Source organism: Canis aureus, chromosome 9, assembly GCF_053574225.1.
Source record: "Canis aureus isolate CA01 chromosome 9, VMU_Caureus_v.1.0, whole genome shotgun sequence".
Taxonomy (NCBI): domain Eukaryota; kingdom Metazoa; phylum Chordata; class Mammalia; order Carnivora; family Canidae; genus Canis; species Canis aureus.
In genome coordinates, this window is record NC_135619.1 from 4956207 (window position 1) to 4978422 (window position 22216).

Sequence of the window (22216 nt, forward strand, 5' to 3'; positions counted from 1 at the left end):
GGGCCGACCTGGCAGATGGGGGTGGGGGTGGGGGGGTGAGAGGGGGTCAGACTTGGCTGAACCAGCCCCACGTCTCCGCAGACCTGAGCAAGGGGTCGGGAGTCCAGTGCTGAGTGTGTGTGCGCGCGTGTCTAGGAGTGATAGGACAGAGGCTGTCATGTGTGACGGAGGCCTCGGTGTCCCCTCCCCAGTGTGCGTCCCCTCCCCTTGGCAGGTTGCCCCCTGAGGCTGCGGCTGGGCCAGCCAGGCTGACACTGGGTCCCACCCGGGGCTTGCTCCTGCAGCCCCAGGGCCGACCAGCGACAGCTGCGTGTGAAGTCCTGCCCATCAAGGGAAAAGTCTCAAACTGGCCCAACGATGTCCAGCCCGTGACGCCTTCACGTGGCCTCAGTCCACTTTGCCGCAGCTATGAGCAGGTTCCTGCTGGGGGACCAGGGACAGGCCTGGGGGGCAGCAAGCAGAGAGCAGAGGCCTGAGGAGGAAGGATAGGTGGGGGGGACATTGGGGGCAGCAGAGACGCCCCCCAGGCCCCACTCACCGGCCCAGCAGCCATCTGGGGGGTAGGCAGAGGCCGTGTCTGGACGGCCACACACGCAGGGAGACAGGGTCTCCGGCAGGCCCCACGCCCCCTCCCCTTGCCCCTCCCTGTCCCAGCTCCTAAAGGTGGTTTCTGGCCCAGTGCAGGAACCAGGCCGGCAGGCCCTGGTAGGGGAGCCTCAGGCCGTGAGAAGGTAAACCGTTAGGGAAGTGCACACAGGCGGGGAGGTCGCCCACCGCACCACCTCGGGACCAGGGGGCAGAAATCCCATTGAGGCCCCGCTCCAGGCAGCTGCTCCTGGTGGGGGCCAGGTTACCCCCAGTTGAAGGGGCACCTGGTCCAACGGTGTGGAGGCAGCACAGGGTCCCCAGGGTGTGCAGGGGAAGTCAGACCTGGGGGGCCCTGGGCCACCCGCCTGTTTTCAGCCTCGGTGACTGGCGCGGGGGCGGCAGTAGGCGCGGGCTGCTCCGGGGCTCTAGCCGGTGGACGGCGCCCTGGAGGTGGGCGTGTGCGAGCCGGGGCTTGAAGGGGAAGGAGCAGGCGAGAGCCGAGGGAGCAGGCCCACGAGAGCGACAGGGTGGGCCTGGCCCCGCATCCGCGCACAGGGCCCCTGAAGGGCCCGGAGGCTCCTCCTCAACAGATCAGAGGGGCCTCGCCAGGTGTTCTTCCCGCCCTCCCGGGGAGAGGGCACCTCCCTCCAGGGCAGGGGGCGGGTTCCTGGCAGCCTTTCTGAAAAAATCCAGATCTGCCTGAGCTGGAGGCCTCTCAGTGACACCGCAGCCCATGTCATGCGCCCAGGGATCCCAGGTCTTCACCAGCACCTGAGCAGCCCTGTTAGCTTGGGGGGTGGGGGGGGGGTAAGGCTGCAGGCCACCCTTGATGAGGGGGCTGCAGGTGGTGAGAACAGCCACGAGGAAGGGGCCACACGCAGGGCCACCGGTCGGTCGGTCGTCTCAAGGTGGCCCAAGCAGCAGGGGGTAATGGGCCAGGCCCTGAAGAGCCCACATGGCAGCTCAAGGAGGCTGGAAGGTCTGCACTCACACGTGGAACAGAACTGGAGGGGCCTAGGGAGGGGGCAGGGGTTGACCGAAGCCTTCCCCGGTGACCAGGGGAGAGTTCCCCCCGTTGGCAATCCCTCGAATTAATGATGCAGGCCTTGAGCACCAAGCTCGATCAGAGGGCACTGTGACCCTCAGAGGTAGAGCTCGGGGATTCATTAGCGGTTAACCCCCCCATGCTCAACCCACACGTGCCCTCCTCAGTGCCTGCCATCTGTGACCTGGCCCCAACCCAGCCCCTCCGGCGACCCCCAGTGTTTCCTAGAGTTCAGCGTCTCTTATGGTTTGCCTCCCTCCCTGATTTCATCTTACTTCCCCCTCCCTGCCCCTTGGTTCCTGTTTTCTTAAATTCCACATGAGTGAAATCATGTAATCATCTTTCTCTGACATCGCCCTCTTGTTTCACCCACATCATTCCAAACTTCATCCTTTCTGATGGCTAATATTCCACTGTATATATAGACCACATCGTATCCATTCAACTGTCGATGGACAGACACAGTGCTCCTTCCACAAGGCTCCTTCCACAGTGTGGCTATTGTGGACATTGCTGCTAGAAACATCGGGGTGCAGGTGTCCCGGCGTTTCATTGCATCTCTATCTTTGGGGTAAATCCCCAGCAGTGCAATTGCTGGGTCGTAGGGCAGGTCTATTTTTCACTCTTTGAGGAACCTCCACACAGTTTTCCAGAGTGGCTGCACCAGCTCACATTCCCACCCCCAGTGCAGGAGGGTTCCCCTTTCTCCACATCCTCTCCAACATTTGTGGTTTCCTGTCTTGTGGGTTGTAGCCATTGTAGGAATGAGGTGGGGTCTCACTGTGGCTCTGAATTTCCCTGCTGCTGAGGGATGTGGGGCATGTTCTCATGTGAAAGGCATTACCGTTTCTGTTAAGTGGGCAAGAGTGACCGGGTGTCTAGGGAAGCACATGCGACAAAGCCAGAGACACCGGGGGAGTGGGTGTGGGGGCAGGGGCAGGCTGTGACGGGCTGGAGCGGGAGAGGTTTCTGGGGGCTGCTATGGTTCGCCATAGGTGTCAGCGAGCCCTGAGCCATGGCGCCGGGGTCTGGCCGCATGTTGCTCTGGGTGTTGTTGGGGTGTTCTTCGGCTGGAATTCACGTGGAAACTGGCGGGACGTTGAGTAAAGCAGATCGCCCCCTGCAGTGTGTGGGGGGTCCATGCAGTCTGTTGAAGGCCCCATAGAGCAGTGTGACCTCCCCGAGCAAGGATTCCACTGGCAGACAGCTCTTGGACGTGAACTGTAACCACCCCCTTGGTCTCCAGTCTACAGACTTTGGACTTAACTGAGCCTCCAGTCACGTGAGTTGACTCTAAGACGAATCTGTCCTCACACACATGTACACATGACGGGCTCTGTTTCTGTGAGAACCTTGACCTGACTTCTCTTTCTTGATAATGGTGAGAGTTACAAGGATGTTCACCTTAAACTTCACTAAGCAATGTATTAGTTTTGCCTGGTATTCTGGTTTTCTGATGAGAAGGTATGTTGCACACAGGTGTTGATACACAGATGGGGGTTTTGATGAATAAATGATATTTGGGATTTATGGGGAGTTGAAGGGACGGCTACGTTTTGCTCTGAGTATTTTTGTGCCGTGTGACTTGGTGCCAAGACGTGTCTGTACACTTTGGATAGAATCACCAAAGAGGAAAAGCTGTTCCTAGTCATGATACACATGGGAAGATCAACCCAATTAGAAATCAAACAGAAGGGGCATCTGGGTGGCTCAGATGTGAGCTGCCTCCGGCTCAGGTTGTGAGCCCAGGGTCCTGGGATCCAGTCCCGCATCGGGTTCCCTGTGAGGAGCCTGCTTCTCCCTCTGCCTGTGTCTCTGCCTCTGTCTCTCATGAATAAATAAATCTTTAAAACAGAGAAATCAAACAGGAAGGATTTAGTACGAGGGACAAGAGCCTGTGGAGCCCCAGAAGGACAAAGCGGGCCGAGGTGCTGTGACTAGGAAATTGTTGTTTATTGAGGAATAAAACATGGCTGCTCTTCACCTTTGGAACCACGAATATTCAAGCTTCTGTATTTATTAGATAAGTACCTTGCTCTACAGAGAGGACAAACAAGAGACGCAAGACCCCATTCCTAAGAGGATGAATAGAGCTTTTCACCGCCTGCATCGTGAGTCCTTCTAAAACACTCCCTTTAAAAATTCTTCCTTTTGGTGTTGTCCTTTGGGCCTCAGGCAGTCCTTGGGGGCCTGTCACTGAGTGTTCGTGATGACACCGTGTGCTCCCTCTTGTTAGCTGAAGCCCTAGCACACCCCCAGATCTCTGGACCCCTGAGGTCATCTGATCACAGGGAAAGGACAACCGTGGACCCATCAGAAAAAAAAGAAGCACCTGGAATCTGCCACAGACATGACCCCGGTGGCCGGTGTCCTGGCTTCTGGTCCGTAACCCCAAGCCCCTAAGGCTTCGATGGCTGCTATATAACAGGTGGTTGTTGGCACCCAGGTGTTGGCGTCCAGGTGGTGCCACTTGCTCTCTCTCCAGCTCCTACCTCAACAGCACCTGGCTCTGTGTCTTATTCTGAGAAATAGCATCACTGAAATGTCACGAGCGAACCACACAATCCCATGTACACATGCAATCCGGAGGCATTCTGTATAATCAGAGTCGTGTGTGCATTGCCACAACCCGTTCTAGGACATTCTCAATCTTCCCAAAAGACCCACGTCCCCAACAGCAACAGCCCCTTCCCCCCCTTCCCACTCTGCCCACTGCCTGGCACCTCTTGTCCACTTTCTGTGTCCGTGGACCTGCCCATCCTGGACATCAGCTGGAGGTGGAACCGAGGGTGCGTGGTCCTTGGCGACAGGTGACTTGGCTGGGTGGCAATCCGTTCCTGTTTGCTGCTCTAGGCCGCCCCCTACAGGGGTGCGCTCAGGTCACAGACACGTCCTCAGGGAAGTCCCTGCTGAGTTCATCCATGTGGAGGGGGGGCGCTGGGCCCAGGGAACAGCCAGGCAGCCTCTGCCTCCAGAAGCGGATGCACCCCCCACCCCCCCATCCAGTGAGCTCAGACCCTGACGCAGCTGAACTGTGAGACGCCCTAGCACAGCCCTGCCAGCCAGGGAGGAACTTTCTGCAGACACTCGGGATGGGGCTGAAGGGGCTCAAGGGGAAGTGGCACCCAGATTCCCCTGGGATCTGTCACTGGAGGGAAAGGCGCTGGGGGCACAAGGGCAGCTGGTCACAGGGCACAGGAGGCTGACGCGTCTAGGGCGCAGGACTGCGGGGGAGAGGGCAGCACCAGCTGCAAAGTCAGGGGCCTGGAATTACTACTCAGGCTCAGTCATGAATCTTTATTTTCGTAAGCCTTACCCGTTATTGATAAATAAAGATATAAAAACAATCAAAGATCCTAGCATTTTCTAAAGATCATTTTTCATAGGGGGCTGTGCATCCATCTTGGGTAAAATCATTCCGAGGATGCGCAGGCCCGGCCTCCAACCCCTTGGGACAGAGACCGTGGTGGCAGCGAGAGCCTGATGCCCCCCTACACCTCAAGACTGGAAGCACACTCAGAGGCAGGCAGGCCCCAAGGCACACGGGACCTGAGGGAGGTGGGGGAGGGAGCCTGCACCCAGGAGCCCCAAGGCCCCTCCCGGGTGTGGGTCCGCGCAGAGGCGATCCAGAGGCCAACGTGTCAGTAGTAGCGGAGGCACACCTTGTCCATGGACAGCTTGATTCTGCAGGAGTCAGGAAGGCAGAGCGGGTGAGCCGTGTCAGGGGTGGCAACCCCACGCCAACCTCACACAGCCTGGAGCAGGCCATCCTCGGGACGCAGCCGTCAATGGTGAGCACCCGGGGTGGGGATCTGACGCCCTCCCATGTGGTAGGCAGAGAAGACAGCTCCCCGCCTCGCAGGGCCGACCCTCCCACTGCTGGGGGGGGCGGGGGGGAGGCCCGTGACCTACCTGTCGATCGGGAAAGGCCTCTCACAGAGGTTGGCGAGCACGTGTAGCTGCCTGAGCGCATACTCGTACTGCAGGGAAACAAGCCCCCAGGGACGTGGTCAGACGCCCGTCGTCGTGTCGCTGCACCCAGCTCCTCATGGGGAACCCCACCACCACCACACTCCCAGACCTAACGCCTCCTGACCCATAGTCCTGGACCCCCTCCCCCAACTCGGTCATGCACTGAGATTTGTGGGCTGGGGCCCATGGCGGGGTTGGAGTTGGGCCCCCCGCCCGCCTGGCCTCCAGTTCCAGGAACCTCCTTCTGGGGGGGCCTGCACTGAGGACGGGACCGGCGGATGCGGCTCCAGCTCGCAGCAGGTGAAGACTGCAAGGACCAGGAAGGATGGTTTATCTGGATAAACCTCCCAGGGAGTCTGGAAACACTCAGGAGGAAGGAACAGATCCACTCCAAGTGGTTCCAGACGCAAAACATCAACCCCCGAAAACAAAGCATTTATTAAACGAGGGGGAGAGTTTCAATTAAACAAGTGAGAAAAATACCTGCCTGACAAAGTTAAAGAAAGAAAAAAATAAAACTGAGAGCCTCTGGGTAACAGAGTGCATCATCCCGAGCTCCCAGCTCCCTGTCTTTGGGGACATCACAACCGAGTACACACATCACGGCCCGACCGTGCCTCTGCCACAATGGAAACATTCTAGACAATTCTTCCCACGCAGAGGCTGTAGCCGCAAGGGAGTAGCGCACACTGGAGATGTGGCTACTGCAGCCAAGACACAAAGCTTTCATCTTATTTCATTTGAATTAGTCTAACGGATTTGAATCTAGATCCAAGCGGCCGTCCGAGGCCAGTGACCCTGCATGGGGAGCACAGTTGAGAAGCAGAAGTCGGCACACCTGGGAAACGCTGGAGAGGAAGCATTTCTGGCTTTGCAGGAGGCAGGAGCCCCACAGACTGCAAGGGGAGCATGGCCACGCCCCTGGGAGACAGTTTATGAGGACAGGCTGGGGCAGGACAGGCTCGCGGCTGCCCTACCAACCGTGTCCCCACAAGGGTCCAGCCGCACAGCCTGACCAAGGCGCCTACTGCCCGACCTTGTGGGGTCTGCGGGGACGGAACCACGTTCCCATCCTCTGACAGTAAGTGTGGGGATAGGTTGGGGGCCCAAGAGACAGAGTCTCGATGGCCGCTGGGGCGTGGGGCATGCAGGGACCCGGCAGGCGCTTGTGGGGAAGCAGCACCCCCAGTCACTTGAGTCATGACAGACACATGCTCACCCACCTGGCAGCGTGCATGCCTGGGGCCGGCTCCTGCAGTCAGCAACCAGGCCGTCCTACCCCCACCCCTCCCCACCCCCATGCCCGTCGGAGGCCCCAGGCGGCGCCTCTGGTTCCTGAGCCTGGATGGGACCCTCTATGAGGCAGCAGGCCTCCTGTGACCTCAGGGGACAGGCACCTCGCAGTGGGGATCTCACCATGACGGAGTGCCAGTTGAAGCAGTGTGTGCGGAAGTGGGTCACGGCCGCCTGGAAACAGTCATAGGCCCTAAGCTCGGCCCTGTCGGACAGCAGCCACTTGGCCTCCGCGTCGGAGCTCGCCATCAAGGAGACCATCTTGCGCACAGCTGTGTCAATGACGTGCCTTGCCTGTGAGGACAACACAGCCTGACTCAGGGTGGCCCCTTGGAGCTGTGATCGCCCAGGGGCCTGTGTACAGATCGCTCTCCTCACGTGGCTCCTGGCCCAGCAACGCCCACAAGGCGCTGGGGGGCTTCACCGGCCTCCAGCTCAGGACGTGATCTGGGTCCTGGGGTCAAGTCCTGCGTTGGCGCCCTGCCCGGCAGGTGCCTGCCCTCCCTCTCCCTCAGCCCCTCCTGCTGTTCACGCTCTCTCCCTCTCTTACTCTCTCACTTGCTCTCTCTCAACTAAATAAATGAATCTTTAAAACAATCAGACGCCAACAACGGCATCCTGTGGGGGGAGCCATGTGCAGGGGAGACGTGACAGCCAGAAAGCCTCGCACGACCCTGTGCTCTTGGGGTCTCTGACAGATGGACACTTTTGCCTCCAAACACCTGAGGTGCAGGCAAGGCCCACCCTGAGGAGCGCAGCAGGTGTACAAACTGTGGCCAAGCAACTGTCCCCTGAATGGGGCCGCCTGTTCCAGAAACCACCTGACAGACATGGGGCACAGAGGGTGGTGGCACGTCCTTCCCACATGCTGAATAAAAAACATACTTTACCACAAAATAGGTCGAATACTTTTCTAACAGGTCAATATATTTTTAAAACTTCAGCGTTCATTTCTAACGCAGCAGATACCACAATCACCGCATGTCAACACAGCACTTTGGAGTCCAGGCTCTAGTAGGAATGGAGGGAGGTCCCAGACCAACCCAGACCAGGACCTCCTTGTCACCCTGTGCTGCACTCTGGTTACTACGCCCCTGCGGGGCCCTGTTGGGATTATCAGACACAGGAATGGGAGCCAGACCACAGCCGTGGTCTCTGTCTTGGAAACGCGGGCTGCACGGCACATGGCGGACACTGCCAGGATGACACAGCCTCTACCCGGCCTCCCGGGGCCCGCGTGCCAGCTGGTGCTTCTAGACACATGGCTGCAGCTTCAATCGCCAATTCTGCAGGTTTCAAAGAATCAGATGAGCTGCTGCAAACAATCAGCAGTGGTAAAAGGGTAAAAGATCGCTCACACGAATTTTAGGCTCAGGAAGAATTTTAGGCTCTATGATTTCCTAAGGGGTTAGAAACGTAGGCTGCATTGCATTTTTTTAAAGCCATGATTGGCTAATAACTCACCAAGTGGCAACACACACGCAGAATGTTTCCTGAGCAACTAGGAATAAAAACAAGGAAACGCCCACATCCCATCTGTGCTGCTGCTGCCCAGGGACCAAGGTCAGGATAAGGACAGCTCGGCCCTGCTCACTCACCTCCCTGTTAACACACACAAGGGCCACACGCCTTCCCACTGCCTCCTATGTGGCCGGAGGGGGTGGGCCCTACTGTGGCCCAGCTTCACGTCCCACTGGCCAAACATCAGGACGCAGACACCCAGGTCCCTTGTGCTGCCTGCTGAGGCTGGGAGCAGCGACTGGAAATGGTTCCTTCAAGCACGACTTACATCCAGGTGCCTGTGGATCTGCTCCACGAGAGTCCTGGACTCCTGCAGATCATTGGTGCTCATCAGCTTCCTTTTCATGATGGTGAGGGGCACCTCAGGGCTCGGGGTGAGGTCAAGGTGCTTGACAGGAGGCAGGGAGATAGGGGCGCTGGCCTTGTGCTTCATCCCCTGGAACTGCATCACTTTCATGGCAGAGATAGACTGAGGAGAGAGGGGACAGCCAGGTGAGTGGGAGAAGCAGACAACCCATTTGGTCCTGGCTCTGGCCGCTCGGGGAGGCTCCCCGCTCAAGCCCATGACCTCAGGACCACAGAAGGGCCCCAGTCACAGCCTGTGAACACACACTTGGCCCTCAACACGGGGACAGAAGACACATGTGAGCACCTGAGGTCCCCTAACAATGAACTTCGAGATGCCTGAAATCCTCTATGGGAGAACCACTCACTGTGTCACAAAGGAAAGGCCATCACAGCTCCACGGGGACCTGAGCCAGGACTCAGGTTTTCAGCCAGGAAAGACTCTGGGTTCTGCTGCCCTATCCAAGCACCACCCCCTCCCCAGCCAACCCCACAGCCGCGCGCCACCCCCCCGCCCAACCCCACAGCCCATGCACCACCACCCCCAGCCAACCCCACAGCCCACGCCACCCCTCCACCCAACCCCACAGCCTGTGCCAGCCCCCCCTCCTGCTCGACCCCACAGTCCGTAATCCCCTGGCCAACCCTGGATTCAGGATCAGGAAGGCACAAAGCCCAGCTTAGAACTGGATGACATGTGGGTCCACTGAGAGGGACGGCGGACCGTCAGGGCCAAACAGGCATGTCAGCCAGGCTCCAGACTAGACCCCCCATCAGAGGGAAGAAGTGTGACAAGGAATCCTTTTCCTAAACCAAGCAATAATAATCTAAAAAGTTCTAAGACAAACAATAAAATACACACAAACATCTATCAACACATCGTGTTTGGAAAGGTCCATCCTATGTCTTCAACCAAGACCAGGCACAGCCTGTACAGAAGAAGTCAAATGCCAGCAGGAAGCCTCTCATGCTTCAATCCCACAGCCAGGGCAGTGCCACCTCTGATCCTGCCTCCAGCAGGTCACCTTCCCTTGCCATCTCCCCTCCTTGCTCCACCACCACTACTCATGAGGCCCGAGAAGGCCTGGGGCACCCTGAGGGCATATCTCCTACCCAGGCTCAGGTCTACATGGTGCCAGCGAGGAGCTGAAGGCAGCGGCACTGACCAGCTCACAGCGTCTCCTACAAGGACAGTGCTGGCATTGAAGGAACACATGACTGCTGGGGCAAGATAAGCTAGTGCAGGGGCAGCCCCGGTGGCGTAGCGGTTTAGCGCCGCCTGCAGCCCAGGGTGTGATTCTGGAGACCCAGGATCGAGTCCCACGTCGGGCTCCCTGCATGGAGCCTGCCTCTCTCTCTGCCTGTGTCTCTGCCTCTCTTTCGCTCTCTCTGAATAAGTAAATAAATAAATCTAAAAAAAAAAAAAAAAAAAAAAAGATAAGCTAGTGCAGGCCGCCTGGGGAACACTGTTCGGTCACAAACACCCCCCTGCACATGGCAGGGGTCAGCTCCAGCTGGCAGCACAGCAGCCACCTGCTGTGACCTCTGTCCACACAGCCCTGATAAACTCAACCATTTAACCACTGTAGGTCCCTTCTCAACACAGCTGGGGCTGGGGCTGTGGAAGTCCCTACATTCTGGTCTGACAGTAAAGGTAACAAGCTGCCACCACATGCAGGGCTGGGGTCCTCTGAGGCACTGCCCCGAAACTCACAGAAGCTTTCAAGGCTGTGACCTCTTCCCACGTGCCAAGCCTGCTTAGTGTTTCTGGTGCGTGGTCTTCTTTGATTGAACTCTACATCTCTGACCGAGGAGGACATGGAGATTCGGGGAAGCAGTCCACCCCAAATCTCACAGCTTTTCAAGAGTGAACCTGACAGAGTCTGATCCCAGAGTCCAGGCCCGGTGCCCCGGATGCAGCTGGCAGCAAGGGGCAAAGCCATCCACACCTCAGCCATCTCTCTCCTGGGTCCTCACCCTTCTCCCCCAAGAGAGGCATGTTCCGGGGGAGCCAGGCCGAGGCTCTACATCAGTGGCAGCAGTGTGAGGCTGCCCTTCTCACCTTGTTTCCGTACTGCATGACGTGGCTGGTGTTGGTGTGGGACTTCACCAGCTGGTACTGCCTGTGGAGGGTCTCCTTCGTCAAATCCTCCTGCAAAGATGGAAACATGAAAGTTCTCTGATGATCAGAGCCAATGACCACGCCTCAGTGGAACAGCCAGATTCCCAGGGGCTCACCACATCCGAGTCCTCCATCCAGTTGACGCTATACCAGTCCCCCAGGAATGTGGACCTCTTCTCGTCATAGTAACAGGCGTAGGATGACTCGCTGGGGTTGGCTGCTGTGGTCGCATAAACTAGGAGGGATTCAAGACGTCGTGCTGTAACCCTCTGCCCCCTGCTGTGGGTCCTTCCCTCCTTCCCAGTGCGCTCAAAGCTGGCAGCTGTACCCAGCCCTGTTCATTCGGTGACAGTCACTGTCTACAATTAAATGTAGGAGAAAGAGAAGCCGGTTGACAGACACTTTCTGTGAAAATAAATAAGCAAGCTCGCATGCTTACTAGGACGCCGAGGTATTTTAGAACAATGCTGAAAGATTATAATAGCTCTGGAAACTCAAAGGACATGAAATGAAACCTAATCTCACTTCCAGAGAAATCCACTGTTTACTGGAAAACGCTTTGCCTAAACATACACGATAGCCAGCATTTACTATCTTGCTACTATGGGCTCAGGATCGTGCTGGGCAAATGTCAACACCTCAAATGCACCTCCCCCAGCAGACAGGCACCATCTTTATCCCCATTTTACAGGGGGGAATAACCGAGGGTCAGTGAGGGTCAGTCAGTCAACTGCTCAAGATCACAGCCAGCTGGCAATGCCTTGCAAGGGACCAGAGCTGGTCTCAGGACTATGTGACCCTGGACTTCAGGAGCTTTACTAGTCCCTGGAAGAAGACCAGAAAGCTCCCATTGGTCTTTTCTCCCGGACCACTAATATGTGAAGGCGGAGCCCAGAGCTGCCCTTACCCCTACTTCTGTGCACCAGGCTACCCTAGTTCCCTACTCATAGAGACCCCTTGGTTCTTCACGTCACGGAATCGGAGTGGAATAACCAACTGTGCCACTGAGCAACCTGCTCACCCGCTGGGCTCAGAGGCCAGACCCACCGCCTACCATTGATGTTGCTGGGCAGGTGCCTCATCATGGACCCAGATTCACAGGCTTCGATGTAGAACACCATCTGTGAGGCAGATGAGACAGGTGACCTCACACACATGTGGCTCTGGCTCTGCCCCTCTCTTCACCCACTTTTGAGAGTCTTTTACTCTTGCTTCTGGGAGCTACCTCTGCTGTCAGGGGCTGCTGCTGGAGGCTACAGAAGCTGCCGTCATGCAAGCCAGAAAGACTCAGAGCTATTCATTACTAACAGACTAAATGATCTATTAGTTCAAATGATGCAGGCAAATAGTCCCACAGGTCATTCTAAGGAAAACTGTTTCGCTATTCGATACAGGGAGACAGTGCAGCAGGCCATCTTTCCAACATTTCTGTCATGTACGTGCCTGGGCTATTCAGTTTCTGTAAAGGCTGTTCCTGGGATGAGCAAAGGCCAAAGTGTGGGTAAGATGGTGGTATCTTCGCCAACAGCTAACTGGTGTCAGCGCTAAAAACAGGGGTCTTCAAAGCAGCCCCTAGACCACTAGTATAAGCATCAACTCAAAGCCAAGTTTTCAGGCCTCTCCCCAGGCTCTGAGTCAAACTCTAGACCTGGGGTTCACACCGTGTCTTAATAAGAACTCTAACAATTCTGATCTAACAGCTAAAGCCCTAGAATCACTAAAGGTAAGTCCTGGAGAACTGCCGATCAAGACTGACCACATGGACTTTCTCCAGAAAACAGCTGTGTGGAGTGGGGGCAGTCGTGGGATGGCAGGCTCCGCATCACCCCCAGGCCATCAAGTGTTGACATTACCTTTTGGTACATCTTGTGTTTGTACATGTAATGGATGGTGTCATTCAGGTCCTTCACATGAAGCTGAAAGGTAGGAAGACTGACATTCAGACCAAAAGATCAAAAGAAACCATTTGCTGGATAACTTGCTGATAAAGCCCTAACGATGCTCTGTAAATTCTGGCCCTTAGAAACATCGTGACCCGCATTATCCCCACGTGGCATCTCACGTGTTTTATTTAAATATTGAAAAAGGGAGGGACACCTGAGTGGCTCAGTGGTTGAGCATCTGCCTTTGGCCCAGGGCGGCGTGATCCCCGAGTCCTGGGATCAAGTCCCACATGGGGCTCCCTGCATGGAGCCTGCTTTTCTCCCTCTGCCTGTGTCTCTACCTCTCTCTGTGTCTCTCATGAATAAATAAAATCTTAAATTAATTAATTAATTAAATGTATGTATGTATGTATATACATATTTATAAAGTGGAAGAGAATGTGCTTTCTCATTCATTATTTTGTCTGAAGCATTCAGAGACCGTGTTCTACTATTGCATCTAGTGCCATGTACCCAAGTCTGGAGACGGTTTACTGAGGCTGGGATATGAAGAGAAATGCAGGGAACTCCTGCTGGAAGAGATGCTTCTGCAGATTCCAGGCTGCTAAGTGTGTCCCCTGCACTCACTGGCCACACACAGAAACCAGACCAGGCAGGGCGTTAGAAACACACATTACAGTCTTAACGTTGACACCAAGGTTGTGTTTGCCAGCCTCCTACTCTGTCCTCACGATGTTAAGAAAAACTCACTTCATCATTAGGAAACACCAGGATGCCAGTAGCTCCATGATCAGTGAAGTAAATGAACACATGATCCCGGGGGCCACTGTCGAGAGAGTGTGACAGACAAGGAGAGTCAGATTTGACCAGTTCCTATTCCCACTTCTCTGAAAAGTTGCTCTTACCGAAAAGTAAGAAGAGGCTTGAGAACTACGGTCCCCCAACCAGACACGACGAGGAACCCAGGGCCTGCTACCCTCCTCTGCCCTCAGCCCCCTCTGAGGGTGACCATGAACCCCAAGGCACATTCTAGAGCTTCACAGTTATAAATTATAGTCAGGAAGGCAGAGACGTCTGCTGGGTAGTTTATCTTATGGACCAGGTGTGATTCAAAGAGTGGCATCCCTTGGTAACCAGGATGCACGCCAGCAGCCACTCTCTTACCAGGTCTCCCCAAAATGAGGAATGAAGCCAGAACACACACAGAAAAAAAGTCCTTCAGCTCAGACATCCTCTCTTCCAGGCCCTTCCGCCTGCACATCGTCTGCCCACGGTGTGCCCTGCCCACCTGCCCATATACTCACTTGTGCTTACCCCTCCCCTCCAGCATGAGAGGAATAGTACCACCTGTTAAGGACCTGAGGCGGTCTGAAGGCATGTGACCACAGTCCCGATATCACTTAAAAGTGCTATATAAAGAGATGCTAAACATCTCCCACCCAGCCAGTGGCAGGCAGCAGGGCTGGTTTTGCCAGTACAAAGGCTAGTGCTGTGCATGTGGACATGCTCCTCTCCCCAACGGGCCGACCTCGAACACAGCACAGAACAGCAGCCCAGACCAATGTGACCAGCTGCGGGGCTTCAGGCCCGTCTCGGGTGCATTCCGCTGGCTGTGGAACATACCAGCACTAAGACCCATGGACAACAAAAAGCAATGGGTATAAGTAGTAGGGAACATTTCATTAATAATAATAATGAACCACCCCGGCTCCTAGAGTTTATTCAGTACAGAGATGGGCTCCCCCGAAGAAGCCACAGCTCTGCACAGCCTGTCTAAAGTCAGGACAAGGTAAAGAACGTCACCTATGCTGGGTGCCGAACCACTCAGGAAAGTGTGCTAGCTATAAAACAGACGTTACCTCTTCAAGACCTTTCCAGAGCCTTTGCCCTTCACTGCTTCCTCGTCACCTCTCAACACGGCGAGGAAATTTTGTGGGGTGACATCCTACAAAGAATTGGAAGTCAAAATCAGATGTCGCTGTCATTCCAAATCAGAGCGATTACTGATGTAGCAGACCACACATCTTTAAGGCTCGAGGTTTAAGAGCAAAGACTGGAATGAAGTAAGACCTGACACAAGGCCAGTGTTTCTGGAGCCTGTGCATGACCTCCTGTCAAATATCATCTTGCTGCTGGCTGATGGCAACTCCTGCCATCCCTTCCTGACCATTACGAAGTCCACGTGTAGAAACTCAAGACGCTGGTAGGTAGGGACTAACAGCAGAGAAGGAGTGAAGCATCTCAGAGGAAGAGCAGGGGGAGGAGAACCATTAGTACTGGGCCTCCCTTATGCATCCAGTTTGCTGTCTACAAAGTCAAATCCCAAGGATACTTGAGGTCCTTCAAGGTTAAAGATAACACCGATGCCTGAGCATTAAAAAAAAAAAAAATATATATATATATGTGTGTGTGTGTATATATATATATATACACACACACACATATATATATAGAAAAGTATAAGGAGGGAGGAATCACCAATTTTTTTTAATAAATTTATTTTTTATTGGTGTTCAACTTGCCAACATACAGAATAACACCCAGTACTCATCCCGTCAAGTGCCCCCCTCAGTGCCCGTCACCCAGTCACCCCCACCCCCCACCCTCCTCCCCTTCCACCACCCCTAGTTCGTTTCCCAGAATTAGGAGTCTTCATGTTCTGTCTCCCTTTCTGATATTTCCCACACATTTCTTCTCCCTTCCCTTCTATTCCCTTTCACTATTATTTATATTCCCCAAATGAATGAGACAATATAATGTTTGTCCTTCTCCCATTGACTTATTTCATTCAGCATAATACCCTCCAGTTCCATCCACATTGAAGCAAATGAATCACCAAATTTTCTATACCTACCATCTAAGAGTCCAGATGTTTCCTTATTTCACTATATTAAAGAATTTTCATGAAAATGGGATCATCTACATCACATGTATGATGTGTTCAGTTTAAGTGTACTTGAATTTAAAAGAAAACTGAAAGAACTGCTGAATTTCAGATAAATGCTTCTTTAACTATCAGGAATATTAGTTCGTAAACGATGCTTCTGAAATCAGGAGAAAGAGACCATGGCAAACCACAAGACAGCATCACTATGGTGCTTTTTACAAATGTGTCAATTGCTTCAGCCTGTATCAACAGGGGATACAATTCAGAAGTGATTTGCATTAACAATTAATGAAAAACATTCTCAGCAAAATCAATCCAGGGCTGCTCTGTGCCAGGATTGGTGCTGAGAAAATTGATTTTCAGAAAAGAGCATAGGTCTCTAATTAGGTTAGCAGCAAGACCTCAAGAAAATCAGGTATTACTGAAGGAAATCTACGATCAGGCTTAAAGTGTGGGACGACCAGAATCTAAAGATCAGTAGACTACCACTTATTTCTAACTTGCTTTTCCAGTTTTTTTTCCCTTGGCTTTCTTACAAAACTCTCAGAAATTACTCCTCAAGCACAAATCTTAACAGGAACACAAAGCACTGACCAGAAATCAATTAGTCCAGTGAGGTTCAGAACCTGGAAATGCAAGAATGAGGGGAGAATCATCGCTGGAATGAAAGCAAAGCCTTTGGCTCCATGCCCACGCCCCTCACCTCGCCGGTATAATCCTTGAGGACACCCTGGTAGACGTCCGAGCCATTGGGTCTGTTAATCACAATGCCTGGTGTGGGATTGCTGAAAACCAAAGGACACATTAGAAGCACATGATGGGTCACATCTCTGAAATCTCTCTTGAAAAACAGGCCCCCATTACATATAAAAATAGTCGACAACCACGTTTGCTAAAGACATTTCTTATCACCCACCCAGTCGCCAAGGTACTAAGGGTTTTAGAGCTTGGGGGGTGGGGGGATCTCAGGCAGCCCCCAGGTGTCGAGTTCTTGGCAGGAGCAACCAAGAGCTATCCTGGAAACTGAGGACAGGTGTGCCTGGCCTCCTGTGAGAACCATTGAGCATCCCGAGGGCAAGATCTGAGCAAAAGGTTTCTCAGAGCAAAACTACTTACAGAAAAAGACAGGAGGAAAGACAAGACCTTAATACAAGAGCTTAGGTGTGAAAGCCCAGGATGGAGTATGTGCCATCACAGGATCCCCATTGTTGGCTCCAGCCGGTAAGTCAGGGAGAAACCACGTCTGTAGACATAGTACCCACACTGCTGCCCCGGTCTCCTCAAGACATCAGAGAGGCAGGCATAAGAGAACTATTCATAAAACTGAAGTCAACAAATAATAAAAGCAAACAGGCCCAGAAAGAAGGGTAGTTGGATCTAACCTACAAACGAGAGCCTTCTATGCACGGGGCTGCAGAGGCAACTCCTCCGTGCTGTGCGCCCTGCTCTAAGGTCACAAACAGGCCATGCAGAACCCAATGTGAGGTCTCCATGCTGAGGAGGAACTCACACTTTAAGCTCTTCCAGAGCACTGGCCCCCAAACACCCCTCAGCACTCAACCGCTGCCGCTGCCCCTGAGCAATGTTCCAAGTTCTATGGAAGCAGCCTTTGGGGTTTCATCTGCATGTCTGTTTTACGTTCTAATGTCTGTATTCTAATGCTGATTCTACAGATTCCTATGAGTCTGCATGCATTTATTAAAAAAATATCCTGGGGGGGCACCTAGGTGGCTCAGTCTGACTGGTGGTTTTGGCTCAGGTCACGACCTCAGGGTCCTGGGATTGAGCACCTCATCGGGCTCCCTGCTCAGTGATGAGTCTGCTTGTCACCCTCTCCCTTTACCCCTCCCCCCACACACATGCACATGCTCTCTGAAATAAATCCATCTTTAAAAACATCCTGAATTCACCACCAAATTCAAAACGCTGCCTACTTACTCTTCAGAGTTGGCAATGTCATCGTACATCATCACAATGATCTGTTCATCAGGAATCCCATTTCGGTGAACAATCTGGTAGGCGTGGCATGCATCTGCCTGGAAGGAATGATTTTGTCAAGTCTTAGATTTTGCCCAGAAGGAGGCCAATTTTGGAGTTCTATGGAGCAATACATTCCTTCTCATGGAAGACATGCTCTGACTTATGCTTTACTGGTGAGGTATTTAAATTATCTTAAAACACAAACACCAATATTTTTTCAACTCAGTTTTTTTTTTTTAACTTTTTTTTTTAATTTTTATTTATTTATGATAGTCACACAGAGATAGAGAGAGAGAGGCAGAGACACAGGCAGAGGGAGAAGCAGGCTCCATGCACCGGGAGCCCGATGTGGGATTCGATCCCGGGTCTCCAGGATCGCGCCCTGGGCCAAAGGCAGGCGCCAAACCGCTGCGCCACCCAGGGATCCCGTCAACTCAGTTTTTTAAACTTCCTCATTTCACTCAATATCCAAACTGTTATTCATCAGGCAGTTGGTGAAGATGTGGACAATACATGGACATGCACACAAAGCACCACCACTGGGTAACCAGGCCTTCAAAAGCCCTGAATAATTTTCCCTCTTCCACGCTATGTAAGTCTCCTGAAAGCCCTGAGATGGGTCTGAAGAACAGAATAACAAACGAAAGACCCAAAGCCTACTTCTCTATCAAATGGAATTCTTCTGATCTGAGTCACTGTGGCTGCCCATAGCAGCTATTCAGAGACCTGAGTGAAAACTCTTCAGCTCAGGAATGGAAAGGATGAATGTACTCTCTAGTTTAAAAAAAAAAAAAATTGCAACCACCGCAAGGCTGACAATATTAGGGATGAAAGAAAAGCTTTTGTTAATGTGAGTCTCCGTCTGTAAGAGGCTGAAGACATTCTTTGCTTCCTTTTTCAGAAGACATGCAGTAGACTCCAGGACAAAGGAGTCATTTGAGGACCATGAAGAAAAATGTCCCCTAACGTTCTGCTTCTGTTTAATGATGTCTTTCCAGAAAAAAGACACAGGGGCACCTGGGTGGCTCAGTCAGTTAAGCATCTGACTCTGGATTTTGGCTCAGGTCATGGTCTCAGGGTCATGAGATGGAACCCCATGTCAGGCTCCAAGCTCGGCACGGAGTCTGCTTGAGATTCTCTTTCCCTCTCCCCCTGCTAGTGTGCTCTAAGATAAATTTTAAAAAAGAATACAGACATAAATAAACATGAAGAGAGTAGGGAGCCCAACTATCTCGCTCTCTAAGGAAGACGGCTTTAGGAACTGGACCTTTTATACATAATGTCTTAAACACTCATCAGGGCAATAAAGCTCATCAAGCATTAATCCCAGCGTTTTGCCTGTAGATGACTCACACATACAGACTTCACAGCCACAATGGGTGTTAAATACACCACTGCTGAATGTTGGGTGGGTAAATCCCGGGTTTGGCACTCGGGAGCTGTGGGATGAATGGATGGCTGAATAAATAATAAAAACTCACACATTTATGGACTTGTCAGGCATATACGGACTAGTGTTTGTCGGGTACTGCGCTGAGATTTTTCTATGCATTTTCTCATTTGATTCTCATAGCAACCCTACATGATCAAGGTAACGATTCCCACCTTATAGATAAGGAACCTGGAGCTTAGGGAGGTGAGGTGACTGGCCCAAGTCACCCAGCTCAGAGTGAGATATCCCTGGCACTGACTCCAGAACCTGATGCTGCTTTACGCAGGAACAACAGGGGAATCGTGAAAGTTAAGCCCATGGAAAGGGAGGAGCTGAAAATCATTAAAAAATAATTACTACTGGGGATCCCTGGGTGGCTCAGCGGTTTAGCGCCTGCCTTTGGCCCAGGGTGCAATCCTGGAGTCCCGGGATCGAGTCCCACGTCGGTCTCCTGGCATGGAGCCTGCTTCTCCCTCTGCCTGTGTCTCTGCCTCTCTCTCTATGTCTATCATAAAAAAAAAAAAAAAAAAAAATTACTACTTTACATCCATACAAATTGTTGAAATGTTTAAGTCCCCATAACTGTAACACCATCTGTAGTAGGAAAGATGTTCTACTACGGTGGTAGCCCCCAAAGATGTCCACATCCCGAAGCCCAGAGCCCGTGACTAAGTTACATCATATGACAAAGGGGAATAAGACAGTGGATGGATTTATGGTGGCTCACTGGCTGACCCTAAAATAAATAGGAAGGTTATCCCGGATTAATCCAGTGGGCCCAATGTGATCACAGGCGTCCCTGTATGTGGAAGTAGGAGGCAGGAGAGTCATGTCACAGGGATACAATGTAAGAATCCTCAACTGTCACTGCTGGCTGTGAACACAAAAGAGGAGGCCGTGGGCCAAAGAATGAGGACAGCCCCTAAAAGTTGGAAAAAGTAGGAACATGGCACCTCCCCCAGAGTGCCCAGAAAGGAACACAGACCCATTTAAGATTTTCTCACCTCCAGGGCCCTAACATAATAAACGTGCACTGTTTTAAGCCACTAAGCTTGTAGTGATTTGTTACAGTCACAACAGGAAACTAACCCACTGATGGTGGAAGTTTACTGGGATTGGCACTTCCCTCAGGAAGACACCTCGTCATCATCCAATCAAGTTGAAGCTCATCCCCACCAACCCGGTGATTCTGCTCCTAGCAAAACCCTAGGGGAACTCTACCCATGTGCCATAGAGGATTCCTCAGAGCAAAACAAAACAAAACCAAGAACTAACCCAAAGGACCATCAATAGCTGGAAAAACAAACTGCTATGTGTTCCTATAACGGGATGCCATGAAGCTCACGTAGGCAGATGGGTGAATGAATGAAATACAACCCATGTTTCAAAACAGATGAATCTCAGGAACATAATGAGAAAAAGAGCAAGTCGTAGAAAAATACACTCACTATGATTATAGTTACATAAAGGCCAAAACAGGCTAAAGTAAACACTATATGGTTTACAGTTAAATACTCACATGGTGAAACCATAAAGCAAAGTGAAGGAATGACTGACAGAAAATTCAGGCACTCACCCTCTGACGAGGAGAGCAGGGGGAATCAGTCAGAGGATAGGATCTTAGTAATGTTCTTTTTTTTTTTCTTCAGTCTGATACAGATATTCATTTTCTTATTACTCTTTAACTTGCACACACATGTGATATAGACAATTGTTTGCTTTCTTTTTCATTGAAAAAAAAAACAAAACAAAACATCAAACCAATATGATGTCAGATTTCACCCACCTTTATGATACAAGTGGGCAGGCATACCACCTGCTCTCCTTGGTGACAAGGCATCCTAATTACTGATTTATTTTGTCGGAAGCCAGGTTCATTTAAAAAACTAGAATAAAAACAGGAATAAATCTAACAAAAGTATAAGACTTGTACACTGAAAACTTGAAAATATTGTTGAGGTAAATTAAAGATCCAAATAGAGAGATTATCTCATATTCATGGATTGGAAAACTTACTGCTATTAACATTTAAAAAAAAATGATCAGCAGGCTTTTTTTGCAGAAGTCAACAAGATGATCCTAAAACTTACAGGAAATTGCAAAAAACCTAGAATAGCCAAAACAATTTTGAAAAAGTTAGAGGACTTTCACTTCCTTTCATATGTTGTATGTATCGTATACTCTATTCCTACAATAAAGTAAGCTAGAAAAAAGAAAACATTAAGAAAATCATAAAGAAAATACATTAGGGTATTACTGTATTTATTGGAAAAGATCTGCACATAAATGGACTCATGCAGCTCAAACCCATATTGTTCAAGGGTCAGCTGTACACTGGGGAAAGAAGAGTCTTTTCTTTTTTTTTTTTTTTTTATTTATTTATGATAGAGAGAGAGAGAGAGGCAGAGACATAGGCAGAGGGATAAGCAGGCTCCATGCACCGGGAGCCCGATGTGGGATTCGATCCCGGGTCTCCAGGATCGCGCCCTGGGCCAAAGGCAGGCGCCAAACCGCTGCACCACCCAGGGATCCCAAGAAGAGTCTTTTCAACAAATGGTGCTGGAACCATTTGGAAATCCACATAAAAAGATGAACTTGGGCCTTCATTTCACACCATTCACAAATATTAACTCAAGATGGATCATAGACTTCAATGTTAGGGCTAAAACAAACACTTCTGGAAGATATATTAGGAGAAAGTCTTCAGAGTTATAACTGCCAAAGATGTAGATACACCACCAAAAGCATGGCCTATAAAAGAAAAAAACTGATACACTGGACATCATTAAAAATTTTTTTTAATTTTTTTTTTTATTTATTTATGATAGTCACAGAGAGAGAAAGAGAGAGAGGCAGAGACATAGGCAGAGGGAGAAGCAGGCTCCATGCACCGGAAGCCGGATGTGGGATTCGATCCCGGGTCTCCAGGATCGCGCCCTGGGCCAAAGGCAGGCGCCAAACAGCTGCGCCACCCAGGGATCCCTCATTAAATTTTTTAATTTTCAAAAGACACTGTTAAGAATTTGCAAAACTTGTATGAATAGAGAGCTTGTATCTAGAACATCCAAAGAACTATAGTAACCCAATTAGACAATCCAAAGAAAAACAGAAGATGTAGGGGGTTTTGTTTGTTTTAGAAATTTTCATT

General features: G+C 51.5%; 1 protein-coding gene across 2 annotated transcripts in view; it reads right to left on the minus strand.

Moving 5' to 3' along the window:
• Positions 1-4915: 4915 nt before the first annotated feature.
• Positions 4916-22216, minus strand: part of LGMN (legumain) — a 32098-nt gene continuing 14797 nt past the window's right edge. The window contains exons 2-14 of one of the 2 annotated variants that reach the window (XM_077908541.1): positions 20855-20954; positions 17595-17692; positions 16360-16441; positions 14629-14714; positions 13520-13595; positions 12740-12802; positions 11941-12007; positions 11003-11121; positions 10827-10916; positions 8688-8888; positions 7022-7192; positions 5546-5613; positions 4916-5317 (exon numbers count right to left, since the gene is read on the minus strand). In XM_077908541.1, the coding sequence (XP_077764667.1) occupies positions 5275-5317; positions 5546-5613; positions 7022-7192; positions 8688-8888; positions 10827-10916; positions 11003-11121; positions 11941-12007; positions 12740-12802; positions 13520-13595; positions 14629-14714; positions 16360-16441; positions 17595-17692; positions 20855-20908 (1218 nt within the window). In that variant the 5' untranslated portion in view covers positions 20909-20954 and the 3' untranslated portion in view covers positions 4916-5274. The remainder of the gene's footprint in view (positions 5318-5545; positions 5614-7021; positions 7193-8687; positions 8889-10826; positions 10917-11002; positions 11122-11940; positions 12008-12739; positions 12803-13519; positions 13596-14628; positions 14715-16359; positions 16442-17594; positions 17693-20854; positions 20955-22216) is intronic. The other variant, XM_077908540.1, reaches the window with a different exon arrangement.